Source organism: Microtus ochrogaster, chromosome 8, assembly GCF_000317375.1.
Source record: "Microtus ochrogaster isolate Prairie Vole_2 chromosome 8, MicOch1.0, whole genome shotgun sequence".
Classification (NCBI taxonomy): Eukaryota; Metazoa; Chordata; class Mammalia; order Rodentia; family Cricetidae; genus Microtus; species Microtus ochrogaster.
In genome coordinates, this window is record NC_022015.1 from 69,609,560 (window position 1) to 69,625,216 (window position 15,657).

The following is a 15,657-nucleotide window of genomic DNA, read 5'->3' on the forward strand; positions in this document are numbered from 1 at the left end:
GACAAGGTCTTGTCATGTCGTCCAAATGAGTTCTAAGCATAGTATCCTCTTGTGATCCACCTCCCAAGTACCCGAGTCTGTAGAGTGTTTCACTATGCCTGCCTTACGCAAGGTTTGGTGAAGAGAATTTGGTTGGGCTTAGGGTTAGAGTGAAATGTCTGTCTCAACTCCCTGCAGAGTACTACCATGGAATTTCCCTCCCTCACCTTCATGCTGTAGAATCCTGGGGCTCATCTGAGTATATCAGAATAGAGGTCCTGGACTGGGTGTGTTAGCTCAGTGCTAGAACACCTAACTCAGCATATGCAAGGCCCAGGGTTCAGATCACAACACCACAAGGAAGGCAGGAAAAGGGAGGGTGGAGGGGAGAGGAGGAAGGAGAAGGAAAGAACCAGTTCTAGACAAATTCTCATGGTGTGGATTGACACATCTCTTGTGTGTGTTGTTAGTTGAGACTCTTATAAAGAGTTGGGACCTTTCCCAACTCTTTCCTCTTTGAAACAGTGCTTGATGCATACTTGATTTCATATGACTTCAGGGAATTTACTGATACTAGTTTAAGAACATCTTGTGTGATCATTATTGCTTCAGAATCTGGTCCCTCACCTGAAATCCTCTTAGATCAAGACCATCCTAGACTCTGGAACCCTTTCCATATTCCCTGCTCAGTGTTCTATAATTTCCTCTCTTTGCTAGGCAAATAGCACAGAGCCACAACTGTTTCCTGGTTTGCTCTACTGGTGCTTCCAGGGTGCAGTGCCTAAGGGTCGGAGGCTTGAGTTTGAATTCTACTCAGCAACTTTTTCTCTTATTGGAGATAATCTTGTTATGTAGCCCAGGCTGGCCTTAAACTTGTGATCTTCCCACCTCAGCTTCCTGAGTGCTGAGGTCAAGGCACTGGCCTCGGTAGCTTTTTGTTTGTGTGAGCCATGGGCAAAGCAGTGAATCCCTTAATGTATTTTCAGCATCATAGGCATAGTTATTATTTAATAGAGTGCTTATCAAGATTAAACAAGGTAATCTATATAAAACACATAACCTAGTGCCTAGCATAATGTGTTTTTAAAAATATTTTTAGTTTTTTGAGAATTATAATCATTTTCTCTTCCCTATCCACCCTCTGTTCTTTTTCAAATTCATGACTTTTTTGTCTTTAATTATTTGTGTGTATATGTGTGTGTGTTTCTAAGTATATAAAACATGTTCAGTCTGTATGTATGATGTTATGTTAATAAATGTTTTCAGGGCTATTCATTTAGTATTGGATAACCAATTGTTGTGCTCTTCCCTGGGAAAGGCTATTTTCTATTGCTTTCAGTATTTCCCAGTTGCCAGGAGCTCTTTGTCCATGGTGGAGGCCTCATTTGCTTTCCCCCCTTCCATGTTAGCATGACTGTCTGTGGTGGTCTTGTTCAGCTCATGTTTAGGCAGCCATGTTGGTGAGACTTCACTGCTGTAGCTTCTGACATTTCTAGAAGACAGTCTAACAGCAAGCTCCTTATTCTTCTGGTTCTTTTAGTATTTCCACCCCCTTGTCCACAAGACCTGTGAGCCTTGGGTGCAATGTATCTAGGTGTATTAGTTGAGACTATGTTTCACATGTCGGCATTTTGATCAGTTACAGTTTTCTGTAATGGTGTCTGTCTGTGGCAAAGGTAAGTTTGTTTGATGAGGGGTCTTGCAGTGTTTTTGTACCTGTTTCAATAATTATATACTCCTACAGCTCCCTCACTAGAGAATATTAGTGAGTTCTGAGGATCTCCGGAGTCAGTGTCAACACTTCTCTTCCAGGAGGCTGAGAAGAGACAACTTTTCAAGTTTAAATTCAACTGCTGGAGAATATAAGAGGAATCTCTTCCTTTTGCTGCCTGCCCTATTCTTGTGACAGGATTCTATCCAGTTGATTAGAGTATCTGTCACTATGGAAACAGAGCTCACATTGTGAAGGTGCTTCAAATAGTAAAGTTGTGGTTCTCATTCACCGGCTGTTTTGCTTCTTGTTCCTGTGAGGAACAAGTAGTGAGAGTGTCATTGCTCATACAGGGAAGAGTGCTATGCTGGGAAGAGCAGTTGCAGATAAACCTGATAGCAGGGAAAGATGCTTTGCAGCTAGAACAAGTGGGGTTTCCAAGTGGAAACTGGAAAAAAAGCGTTTCCTTCCTTCCTTCCTTCCTTCCTTCCTTCCTTCCTTCCTTCCTTTCTTTCTTTCTTTCTTTCTTTCTTTTCTAGACAGGGTTTCTCTGTGTAATAACCATATCTGTCTGTCCTGGAACTCACTCTTTAGACCATGCTGGCCTCTAACTCACAGAGATCTGCCTGCTTCTGCCTCCCAAGTGCTGGGATTAAAGGCATGCGCACCACTGTCTGGCAGAAAAATAGCTTAAGAAAACACTCCTCTCTTTTATTTCTATGTTTATTTGTTAAATATGTAGTAGGGAGCACATATGCCAAGACTCACACATGGAAATCAGGGGACAGCTGGTGGGAGTTGATGCTTTCTCTACAGTTATATGTTCTGCGGGCCAAACTCAGAACCCTTACCCACTGGGCTGTCTCACCAGCCCTTTTTTTTTCTTTGTTGCCTTCCCCCCCTCCTCTCTTTTTCTCCCTCACCTTCTTTCCCCTCCTCTCCCGCCTTCTCGTTCTCTTTTCCCTTTCATTTCCTTTCCTCCCCTTCCCCATTTGAGACCAGGTCTCACTCTAGCTCATTCTGGCCAGGAACTGACATGTAGACTATTTTTGCTTCAACCTCATGTGGAACTTCCTTTGCCTCTTAAATGCTGAGATCACAGTAGACATGTATTCCCATGCCTAAGTCATTCATATCACGAGGGGTGTGAGATTGTTACATGGTGTGGCTCTGCCATCTCAGAGCCCTTCATTTACAGCTTCACAGATTAAGGAAATGTGAACTGAAAGAACTATGGGAGGTTCTGGAGGCTTGACTCAGAAGTGATAAATACATCATTTTATCAACATTCTATTATTCGAAATTAGCCATGTTGACTACCCTGAACCATAACTGGGAAATGCTTTCTCTTCCCATGAAGAGGAACTGTATTACTGATCCTCTAGCTGTTCTCTACCACGGTGGTCTTCTTTCTTAAACTTAACTCTAGCCTAAATAACTTTTCTCTTTTTGTTGTAGGTAGTATACCTGGCCAGCGAAACCTTCAACTACAGTGCCATTGACCGAGTAAAGTCCAGGGGCAAGCGGCTTGCACTAGAAAAAGTGCCAAAAGTTGGGCAGCGGTTTAACCGCATCGGGCTACCACCAAAGGTATAGATTGTCCCTGTGTGACTTAACAAAGTTGATGGTCTGTGGTGGCATAATCACTTAAGAGGGGGAAACAGGTATATATAGGCTTGAATTGGGCATGTAAATGACCTTCCCTGAGGCTCTTGTCTTTCTCACTTCTGTCAGAGGTCTCAGGGTTGGAAGTAGCTCTCCAGGGAATGGAAACTAACAGTCCTCATTTTATTCCTCCAGAGTCTAGACCATTCGGATAGGCTTCTTCAACTTGGGTGGATGAATCTCTCCCATTCCTTTTCTTTGATGTGAACTCCACAGGGCCTTTGTGGGTCTCTGGCTTTCTCCTGGGGTCTTTAATTTGTCCTCTACAGAAATGATTTTGTTCCTGCCATTGGATTGCAGGTCGGGTCATTCCAACTCTTTGTTGAAGGCTACAAAGATGCAGACTATTGGCTGCGACGTTTTGAAGCAGAGCCTCTCCCTGAGAACACCAACCGACAACTACTGTTGCAGTTTGAGCGGTTGGTGGTGCTGGACTACATCATTCGCAACACTGGTGAGCAGCCAGGGGTGCTCCCATGCTTTGCGCCAGACTCCTGAGGATTGAGGGGCCTGGAGGTCTGTCGGAACCAGAGTCTGTAGGAACCTTGTGAGAATGGTGATTTTCTGTGTTCGAATGGGTATGCCTATTTAAAGAGGATCTGGCAGACCAGTTTTCTGGGTTAAATTTTGTCCAGATATAAAGACTACAGATTATTAGAGGTAGTTACCTGGCTTTTCCAAAACACTGAAAAGTACATTCATTCTTGATTCCTAGTCATTCTTAGAGATTGAATAAGGCAGCATTATCTTTTTATGACCTTTAGAAAAAGATTCTTGGATCATTGCTTTTTTGTGGATTTTTTTTTTTAAACAAGGTTTTTCGGGGGCTGGAGAGATGGCTCAGAGGTTAAGAGCATTGCCTGCTCTTCCAAAGGTCCTGAGTTCAGTTCCCAGCAACCACATGGTGGCTCATAACCATCTGTAATGGGTTCTGGTGCCCTCTTCTGGCCCGCAGACATACACACAGACAGAGTATTGTATACATAAGAAATAAATAAATAAATATTTTAAAAAAATAAAACAAAGTTTTTCTGTGAATCCTTGGCTGTCCTCAGACTCTCTGTATAGAACAGGCTGGCCTTGAACTCACAGAGATCCACCTACCTTTGTGTTGCCAAGTGGTGGGATTAGATGGGCCATGACACCTGGAATTTTTTTTCTCTTAAATATACTGGTGAACTTGAATTCATTAGACCTGACCAAATCAATATGTAGCAGGGAATTTTTGATTACTAATCAATCTCCTTAGGAGATTTTCTGATTCTTTGTGGTTTAATCATGGTAGGTTTTGTGTGTCTAGGACTTTTTCCATATCATCTAGGTCATAAAACTGTTTTTAGTATTAAATTCTTTTTATTTTTATAGAATTGTTGATAATATTTGTGCTTTCATTTGAGTCTTTTTTTTTTTTTGTCTTATTTCATCTAGCTAATGGTTTGTCCCTTTTGTTGATGTTTGTTTGTGTGTTTTGGGTTTTTGAGACAGTGTTTTACCATGTGACTCTGCTGTCCTGTAAGTCTCTATGTGGCCGGCCTCAATCTCACCAAGATCCTCTGCATCTGGCACCCGAGTGCTGTGCCTAAAGGCTGTGCCACCACGGGTAACTGACGGTCTTAAAGAGTAGCGTTTGGTGTCATTCTTTCTCTGTTTTTTGTTGATCCTCTGTTCAGTGTGCTTCTGCTCCAGTGTTACACCCTTCCATCTAGTGGCTTTTGGTTCACTTTGTTCTTCTTTCTACTTCTGCAAGATACAAGGTGAAGCTGTTGATTTGTAAGTTTTCTCATTTTGCAGTGTAAACAATTAAAGCTATAAATCTATCACTAAACACTGTGCTGTTATGTTCTGTACATTTTGAAATGAAAATGAATGGAACTTATGCCCTGGCAATGCTAAAGAATGCATGAACAGTTTGTATATGGCAGTTCTGTTGAACTTGTCCTTATTGGTTTTTTTCATGGTTAAGTTGATGAGGATAACTGACCAGGTCTTCTTCCTCAAGAGGGCACCAGATCTCATTACAGATAGTTGTGAGCCACCATGTGGGTGCTGGGAATTGAACTAAGGACCTCTGGAAGAGCAGGCAGTGCTCTTAACTGCTGAGCTATCTCTCCAATCTCCCCTGCACATTTTGGTAATGTGTATATTTGTTTCCATTGTCTCTTAAGCTTTTCTTAGTTGCCATTGTGATTTCTTCTTTCATTCATTGGTTATGCAATTTTGCAAATTTTCTATTTTCCTTTTTTTGCCATGTGGGGAGTCAGGGGGCGGGGGTTGGAGAGACAAGAGCAGGCATTTGTGTGTGTGGAAAGACCTTGTAGCCCAGGCTCTTCTGGAACTTACTATGTAGCTCAGGCTACTTTAGAACTCATTGCACTATTTCTGCATTTCTAGATTGCATGCATGATGAGCTCCTGTGCCCAGCTTTCCAGTTTTCTCTTTGCTGTTGCTTGGTTATTTATTTTATAGTTTTTTTTTTAATTCATAGTTTGCATTTTGTTGTTTCTGTTATCCGTGGTTAACTAACGTGAAAGTATTAAATGGGAAGGTTCAGAAATAAATAATGCATAAGTTTTATATAACTAAAAAAAAATTCCACTCTGAGTAGCTTAAAGTTTCTTGCTGTCTCACCCAGGATGTGACTCATCCCTTTGTCCAGTATATCTGCACTGCAGAATGACCTGTCTGTCAGTTTTAGTGATCTTAGCTAGTCCCTCAGCTGTTGCTATAAGAATCGCTCATTTTGCTGAATAGTAGGTCCTAAATACAACACTGACAATTGGGACAGCCCGAAGAAAGCTGTGAGGTATTTCCGTTAAGTGAAAGTGTATATGTGACGGGGAGAGGAAGACAGTCTCCCCAGTTTGGCAGCCTGGCTTCAGCTGGGAGTCTTGGAACACACCCTTTTGGTTAAGTAGGAACTGTACTTCGATAGTTACCTATTTTTTCAGACTGTACTAACAGTCTGTGGCTTCCTATCTGACCATGCTGGAAAATGTCTTATGTACAGTGAGAAGCAGTGTTAGGAGAGAGTTCTGTGTGTGTATGTATCTGTTAGACCTTGCCTGACAGGACTGGACTCTGCGATTCCCATCCCTTTGAGGAATAATTAAAGTGAAAAGGGAAGCCAGAACACAATGTATGCAATGCTGAAATTAGAAAACCAGGCATAGGCTGGGCATAGTGGCACACGCCTTGAATCCCAGAATCTGGGAGGCAGGGACAGACAGATCTCTGAGTTCAAGGCCAGCCTGTTCTACAGACTGAGTTCCAGGACAGTTAGGGCTACATAGAAACCCTATTTGGAAAATCAAATAAATAAACAAGTAATAGGCTGATCTTTGTCTCTGTATAGTTATTATGCTATGATTTTTTTTTTGCTATGATGTTTTAAATAAAATTGCTGGACAGTGTCTTATAAAACACTATTTAAGTGTCTTATTACCTAAATTGTCTCATGGAAAAAGTAGTTTTTATTTCATTTAAAAAGAGGGTCTCACGAGCCTCAAACTCAGAGATCTGCCTGCCTCTTCCTCCTGAGTGCTGGGGCTAAAGGTGTGCACCATTCTACCTCACCTAAGTTCATCAGTTCTAAATAAGGTCCACATGCTACATTTGGTTAATACATCCCATAGTACCTTTAATTATGAAAAAGTCTCACCAACCTCCCGTTTTTAATCTGTTGAAGCAGCTGGGTAGAATCTTTATATTGACAGATTGAGTCTACTCTGTTCCTCATGTTTCTTTCAGATTGATGCTCAGTCTAAAGACTTGGTAAAATTCAGGTTTAAGGTTTTTTTGTTTCTTTATTTTTCCTGGGTGAAGTTTCTCTGTGTGGCCTTGAATTCACAGTGGCCTACTTCCACTGCGGTTAAAGTTGTCTGCTACTACCACCAGGCTCAGGTTTGAATTTTTTATTTTTTTTTATTTATTTTTTAAATGTATGTTTGTTTGTTTGTTTGTTTGTTTATTTATTATGTATACAATATTCTGTCTGTGTGTGTGTGTGCAGGCCAGAAGAGGGCACCAGACCTCATTACAGATGGTTGTGAGCCACCATGTGGTTGCTGGGAATTAAACTTAGGACCTTTGGAAGAGCAGGCAATGCTCTTAACCACTGAGCCATCTCTCCAGACTGAAGTTTTTATTTTTTTGTTTTTGTTTTTCAAGACAGGGTTTCTCTGTAGCTTTGGAACCTGTCCTGGAACTAGCTCTTGTGGACCAGGCTGGCCTCGAACTCCCAGAGATCCGCCTGCCTCTGCCTCTTGAGTGCTGGGTTTAAAAGCATGCGCCACCACTGCCTGGCTCAGGTTTGAATTTTTTTTTTTTTTGTATTTCTTTATTATATATACAACTTCTGCCTCTATGCGTGCCAGAAGAGGGCACCAGATCTCATTACAGATGGCTGTGAGCCACCATATGGTTGCTGGGAATTGAACTCAGGACCTCTTGAAGTGTAGCCAGTGCTCTTAACCTCTGAGCCATCTCTCCAGCCCCCCAGGTTTGAATTTTTAATAAACTTTATTTTGTCATAATTTTAGGTCAACTGAAGTCTTATAAGAATAAAATTTAAAAATTGCTGTGGTGCTGGGTATAGTGGTACAGCCTCCAATCCTAGCACTTGGAAGGCTGAAGGAGGAAGATTGCAAGTTCAAGACTAGCATGGGTGAGGTAGGATGCTGTCTCAAAAAAATAAAGTAATTCCTGGGCCAGCAAGATGACTCAGTGGGTAAAGACATTTGCTGCTATGATAGCCCAAGTTTGTTCCCAGGACCTATGTGTTAAATATAAGAATTGACTCCTGCAAGTTGTCCTCTGACCTCCCTTTCCTGATTTTGAAACAAAGTTTAAAAAAAATTTTTTTTAAAGCTGGGCGTGATGGCACATGTCTTTAATCCCAACAGAGATAGGCTGCAAGTTCCAGGGCAAGTTCCAAAACAGCCAGGACTACAGAGAAAGAAACCTCATCTTGGAAAACAAACAAACCAACCAACCAACAAACAAAAAAACCCCTGAAAACCAAACTTTTTGAGACTCAGTGGTCTCTCCATGTAGCCTTTGCTGGTCTAGAGCTTGCTGTATAGACCAAGGTGGTCTCAGACTCATAGAGATTTGACTGCCTCTGAATCCCAAGTGCTGGGATTCCTGTGGGGTTGGAGCACAGTTTATAGGTCAGTAGCAGGGTGTCTGCTCTACTAATCTCTGTCCCCATATGAGAGTTTTCCTTAATGGTCATGAACAGTTTTTATTACATTAATTTATTTCTGGGATTGGGGGAGTCATGTACCATGGCACATATGTGGAGGTTAGAGAACAGTTTCAGGAGTTGGTTCTCACTTTCTAGATTGTGGGTACTGGAGTTGACTTTAGGTGGCAGGCACCCTTACCTGCTGAGCTGCCTTGCTGCTGCCCACCGGTACCATACCCCATATATATTTTTTTTCTTCAACCATCTTAAGTTAAAGATATGTTGCCTCTTTATTCCTAAGTATTTCCTAAATGCAAGAATATTCTTTTATATAACAGTAGTACAGTTGTACACATTTAGGAGTGCTATTATCTGATCTGTACACTGAATTCATTTGGTTTCTTTATGTCTTCACTGTGAAATAAAGTTCTGGATCTTCGCTATGTAGCAAAGGACTGTATTTTCAGCACTGAGAAGGTAGAGGTGAGGGGAAATCCTTGGCTGTGTATCCAGTTGGAGGCCCGTGGTGGGCCATACACAAGACTTCTGTTGCACTAGTTATTTCTAGTTGTTCTCTCTTATTCATCCTTCAGGCTAGCACGGTTTCAGTCTGCATGGCATCACCCTTTTGGAAGAATGCAACTTGGAAGGCTAGTGATTCTTTGGCTTGTGTGTTTTAGAACGCTGTTCAGCTTGGTGTGTGTCCTCATGATTAACTTAACATATTTTGGCAGGAGTGTCACAGAAGCAGTATTATGTTCTTAGAGCAGCATCAGGAAGCACATAGCACCACATTATTGATGCTATTTTGGTGACTTGACTGCCTCTTGGATTTTCTCTGTTGTATACTGTCTGTATACAACTTGTGGGACTGTCTCTTTCCATAGGTGGTAGAAGATAGAACCTAGTGGACAGAAGTTCAGGTCACTGGTGTCTTACCACTCCTAGCTGTTCCTTTTACCTTCTTGAAGATATTAAATATTTTACTTGGACATTAAAAAGTCTATATAAGATATCACCCTTGCTTGGCGGCTCTGTGTTGTTCTAGTGTTCTCATTTCTGTTTTTATTGTGTCGTTTTTTTCTCTGTTTTAGTGTGTTTTTAGTCTGGTTGCCAGATATCTTCTATCAGAAACTATACAGCTATTGGAAAGTTTTGGGTGATGATGTAAAATCTGTCTGGGGTATAACGGCGATTCAGGGCCAGCGCCTAAGTCACTAGCAGCCTAGGTCACTTGAGCCTCAGATGTTGGAGCTGGCTTGCTTCCAAGATGGTCTGCAAGTTTTCTCTTTTAAGAGTGAGCACACTGTCCCCCTTCCCAGCCTTCTAGCCACCTCTTCCCGAATCGGCAGCTACAGTAGGAGAAAAAAGCCACAAGGGCTAGGTCCTCCCTGTGTCTCTTTCTCCTGGTCCCAGCTCTTAGATTCTTTTTTTCCCTCCTTCCTTCCTTCTCTTCCTTCCTTCTAAGGCAGTCTTGTGGTAAATAAGATAGACTGGTCTTGAATTTAAGATCCTCCCGCCTTTGCCTCCAGAGTACTGGGATTTTGACTCAATTTTTTAATCTTATTAAAAATTACTAATGCCTTCCAGGGATTTTTAAATATTTTATCCACCTTGTAGTTGATCTTAGTTGGAGGTGGACCAAGTATCCCAAATGCTTAATCTATCCTTTCTCAAATTAGATACATTATTCATACTTATTTTATGTTTCTGTTTACAGACCGAGGCAACGACAACTGGCTGATTAAATATGACTATCCAATGGATAGTTCTAGCTCTCGGGTAAGAGTTAGTCTGTATCTCAAAGAGGAGGGTGGAGAGGAGTAATCATTCAACAATAGAAATTTAGGTCACAAAAGTTCTCAAGAGCCGGGCGGTGGTGGCACATGCCTTTAATCCCAGCACTCGGGAGGCAGAGGCAGGCGGATCTCTGTGAGTTCGAGACCAGCCTGGTCTACAGAGCTAGTTCCAGGACAGGCTCCAAAGCCACAGAGAAACCCTGTCTCGAAAAACCAAAAAAACAAAAAAAACAAAAAAAAAACAAAAAACAAAACAAAAAAAAAGCTATGGAGAAACGCTGCCTCAAAAAAAAAAAAGTTCACAAGAGTCAGAGAAACATAGGTTTAAGTTAATACTTGGTGTGGTTTCTTTAGTGTGTTTTAAGCACACTGAGCATCCTCCTAAGTGATATTAATTGGAATGGCATCAGGAAGAGGAGTGACTGGAGCACACTGTATACTCTATTCTTGGAGCTTCACCCTGCTGAAAAATATTGCATTAAATGAGCCTGTTTAATATTGTCCAACCCAGTGGTTTCTACCCTTTTAAGCCATGGGGTACATAAGTCTAGAAAAAGCTGCGTCAGTGCCTTTTTTCCTTTAAGTTTTTTTTTCCCCTTTTAAGGTTCATTTCATGTGGATGAGTGTTTTACTTACATGTATGACCGTGTACCTAATGTGTGCCTGGTGCTTACAGAGGCCAGAAAAGTGCATCTGATCTACAGATGGCTGTGTGCCACCACGTGGGTACTGGGAATCAAACCTATGTCCTCTAGGAAAGCAGCCAGTGCACTTAACTTCTGCACTGTTTCTTCAGCCTCAATACCAGGAAGTTCTGAGGCAGGGATCCTGGAGCTGCAACTCCTGCTTCTGTGACAGCACTGGAGAAGTCACGGCACCGAGGGTCCCTGGTGCAGCCGCAGAGTCTGCTCAGTCTCTGCTCAGTACCTGTCCTTTTGTTTTCTTTTTCTTGTTTGTTTATTTACTTGAGGCAGAGTTTTTCCCTGTAGCCCTGGCTGTTTTCAAGCTTGCTCTGTAGACCAGGCTGGCCTTGAACTCTGCCTGCTTCTACCTCCTGAATGGAATGCTGGGATTAAAGGTGTGCACCACTACCACTCATTCTGACCTTTTCATTTTTATGTATCCCTGAGGCCTGTCTACCTTATGTAGAAGCCAGCCACCTGTCATCTTGATTCTGTTTTCTCTGGAAAATGGGTATTTATCATCTTTACCAGTGAAGTCATAGCTGAACTAGGTCCACATTTAAAGGACTTTGGCTGGCTGGTACAGATTTTTCTTTCCTTCTGTTATCCAGTTTCTCACTGTTTTACCTCAGAATGATTTACAACTCTCTTTGTTTTTTTGTCATTTTTCTCCTTAGGACTCAGGCAAGTTCTGGGTAAATAAATGTACATGGCCCATGATGAGTCAGGGAGGCCTCTAGCAGTGTATGGTGCACACCTGTAACACCAGCACTCAGGAGACAGAGACCAACCTGAGCAACACAGTAAGACCTCTGCCTCCGGGCTCTAAGAACTTTGAGCAGACTGTAAATGACGCAGATGCCACGTCCGGAAAACTGTATGAAAACTGGTAGAGGTTAGATCTAAGTAAGCTGAAGGAGAGGCTGAGATGAACTGTTTTATTTGATTTTTTTGAGGCAGGGTTTCTCTGTATAGCCCTGGCTGTCCTGGACCAGGGTGTAGACCAGAATTCACAGAGATCCTCTTGCTTCTGCCTCCAGAGTGCTGGGATTATTAAAGGCGTGTGCCATTACTGCCTGTCTTTTGCTGCTATTTTAAAGGGCCTGAGCAAATCTCTCTTTGTTCTGCAGGACACAGATTGGGTGGTGGTGAAGGAGCCTGTTATCAAGGTGGCTGCCATAGATAATGGGCTAGCTTTCCCACTGAAGCATCCTGACTCCTGGAGGGCATGTAAGTTTAAGAGCTATGGACTGTGCTCTGGTTCATTGCTGTAGTAGGATTGACCTAAGAATTAATGAAATACTGTAGTCTCAAGCCTTTTTACACATGGCCAGCAACAATGGTAACTTCCATCGTATAAACTATTAGAATTTTTACCATTTATTTCCAGTGAAGGTATATGGGTAATGAGAGAGTAGAAGCATATGGGCTGGGTGTGTAGCATGTGCAAAGCCCTTGTTTTCCATCCCAATTCTGCAAAGTAAATAATAAATAAGTCAATATAAATGAGTTTTCTCATTTCTGCTTTGCATTCTTTTTGTTGTTGTTGTTGTTGTTTTTGGAGACAGGGTTTCCTTGTGTAACAGCTCTGGATGGCCTCAAACTCACAGAGATCCACCTGCTTCTGCTTCCCTAGTGTGGGACTAAAGGTGTGCGCCACCACTGCCTGGCCGGTTTTGCAATTTTAAACTCATCTTTTCATAAGTTATTTCATTTGGGTCTCTGCAGATAAATTGCTGTCAGTGTCCTGTCTTTCTTAGTTGTACTCCATACCCCTTTCTAATTGAAAATCTGTGAAAAGGAAAAGAAATGCCAGTAGGGAGTCACCAGCCCTCTTTGTAGTACCAGCCTTTGTTTTCAGAGTCATCTGAAAGTCCAGCAAGTAGATGCTTTGTGGGAAATCACGCATCACCTGGAAAAGAGCTCTGGGATTGGGCTACTCTGGGTGTGACTTTTGAGTCCTGTGTTTACTAGTCTTAGGGTCAGCAGCACTTGGAGAGGGATTTTGTTGGTTTTCTGTTCTGTATCAGGGAAGAATAGTTTTCTCTTTGACAGACCCTGATAGAACACCCAGGGCAGACATTCCGGCTTTGCTTTGAGTATGTTCTCTTTTCAGATCCTTTTTACTGGGCCTGGTTGCCCCAAGCGAAGGTCCCATTCTCTCAGGAGATAAAAGATTTGATTCTTCCAAAGATTTCAGACCCTAACTTCGTCAAGGACTTGGAAGAGGACCTATATGAACTCTTCAAGGTCAGCCCCTTCTGGCGTTTATAATTAGTTCTGAACCAGCAGTGAAGGCTATTGTTTCACACTTGTCTAACTTGAGTTAGACAACACGTGAGCAGGGTTACTATGAACCAACTGGAGCTGGTTTGGAAGGATTGAAAGACCTGGTAGCTGCATTGCTAGGATGATGTAACTCTGTTTGTAGAGTGCTTACTTAGCATACAAAAAGCCCTGGGTTCCATCTCCACTTAGATTCTATGTGGTGTAGCACTGAAGGGGGGGCAGTTCAGGGTTCTCTGTGGCAGGAAATACTCTAGTTACTTCCTAACCCACTGGTTCCTTGCAGTGTACTTAATAAACTACTGTTAGAAACTTAAGTGGGAGGAAAAGTGGGTTCCTAAGAGGCATTCACATGGGTTCGTTCCATCATCCTCCTCTGCCTTTCTCCTACAGAAAGATCCTGGTTTCGACAGGGGCCAGTTCCATAAGCAGATCGCTGTCATGAGGGGCCAGGTAAGCCTGGGACATCAAATGTGTGCCATATATATTTGTGGCTCTGCCCTAAACTACAGGAGAGAAAAGGTAATCTCTGCAATCTCCTCCCTCTTCCATAGTGTTGGTACCAACCACTGTTTGCTGACACACTCGCTGAAGGTTTAGCCCTATACTAGTTGCTGGGTGCATTATTGATAAATGTAATGCAGCCTCAGTGACTGAGAACTGGACTCTGAGCCAGGTCACCCCACCAGTTACAGGTTCTGTGATGCAAGCAGGATCTGAATTTCCTTGTTTATAAAATAGGGTAGTAACTGTACCTTCCTCTCTTGTGGACTTGTGCATGAGAGAATTCATGGTAAGCATTAAGAAGAAACATTGCATGGCACATGGTGAACATGCTGGTACTCGATATGGTTATAAATTTGTTCTTTGAGTTACAAGCTGTATTATTCTCCCTGTCTACTTCACCTTCAGAGGGAACTACAGAAACTCAGCATTGTCAAAACTCTGTAGGCCTGAACATGGTGGTGCACATCCTTAGTTCCAGCACTCAGGAGGATCCCTGTGAATTTGAGTCAGACCCTATCTCAAAAACAAAACTGTGGGAGATTTGTCATGAGTGTGGCTTAAAGACAGCTCAGCAGTGAAGCCTGGCGTTCCCATTTACTACCTATGAGATCCAAACCTCTTTGTCCCTTCATTTTTCTTTGTTTCACATACTTGCTTCACGGGGTTTATATATATATATAATTAGACACATTATTTGAAATAGTTGGAGTAAGGCCTGATGCGTAAAAGTACTCAACACGTAATAACTAATTATAACTTTGTAAATAGAAAAGTCAGCTTCTGAATCTTTTTCTTCTTTGAGATAGGTTGTTGTATAGCCCAGACTGGTCCTAAAGTTACCACGTAGGCAACAGTGACCATGAACAATTGACCCTCCTGCCTCCATTTCCCACGTGCTAGGATTGCAGGCTTTTGGTTTAATTATCTTACTAATTTTAGTCTTCAAAGCATATAGCAGTCTTTCCACCATAGTATATATTTACTTCCTCATGCCATTTAGCTAAAGACTCTCAAAGGAAGCACCTTTGAGTTTGCTGAGCACATTTTCCTTCGAAATGGGATAATCAAGACTTTAAACTTCTATTGATTCTTTGTGGATTTTACATTATGCATTCTGATCCCACTTGTCTCCCTGTCCCCTCGCACTCACCCTCTGCCCTTGCAACCTCCCCAAAATAAAATTTTAAAGAAAAACCAAAAACAAACAACAAATGAGAAAGAGAGAGAAAAGTTCTGTAGAAATTGTAGTGTGGCCCACTGAGTAAGTAACACAGTTTACCCTGTAGTCCATTTGTTAGATTCACAGGGGTCATGCAAAGATTGGGGACAGACCCCCAAAGTCTGTTAAACCAGAAACAAACTTTATTCCTGGAAAAAAATTTAAAAAATAAGTCTCCATGGGGCACAAAAAGCTTATCAGCTAGCTGAGACTACTGCCAGATATGGACTTGTAATGCTGTGGCAATGAGCTGTTTCTTGAATTCCCCTTTTTATAACAAGAAGCAAGTATTAGGCATGAACAAAAGAATTTTTTACAATCTCGAGGTAAAACAGATACAAATTGCCTTTTTTACAATTTCCATTAACAGGTTTTTTTTTTTAAGTTAAACTATTGTTTGTATTTAGCTCATTGTCTTCTTTTGGCACTTTCTGATGGTGCTTACCAAAGCTCTATTCCCCTCATACTGCCAGTTTTGTGTAGCAGGGAAGGGTATGGGAAAATGCACAACCAACAAGTCAGGTGCATCCTATCATTTAAAAGTTAATTCAGCACATATCAATTGCCAGTCATGAGTGGCGGGGGTAGGGAGGTGGAGTATCTAAAAGCTGATCCTCTAAATT

General features: G+C 42.0%; 1 protein-coding gene across 1 annotated transcript in view; it reads left to right on the plus strand.

Annotated features, from left to right (window-relative positions):
- The window catches only part of Pi4k2a (phosphatidylinositol 4-kinase type 2 alpha), a 32,128-nt gene that overhangs the window by 11,119 nt on the left and 5,352 nt on the right, over window positions 1-15,657 (plus strand). Inside the window, exons 3-8 of the mRNA XM_005352295.2 lie at window positions 3,149-3,280; window positions 3,656-3,809; window positions 10,261-10,322; window positions 12,153-12,252; window positions 13,139-13,272; window positions 13,702-13,761. Coding sequence (XP_005352352.1) covers window positions 3,149-3,280; window positions 3,656-3,809; window positions 10,261-10,322; window positions 12,153-12,252; window positions 13,139-13,272; window positions 13,702-13,761 — 642 coding nt within the window. The remainder of the gene's footprint in view (window positions 1-3,148; window positions 3,281-3,655; window positions 3,810-10,260; window positions 10,323-12,152; window positions 12,253-13,138; window positions 13,273-13,701; window positions 13,762-15,657) is intronic.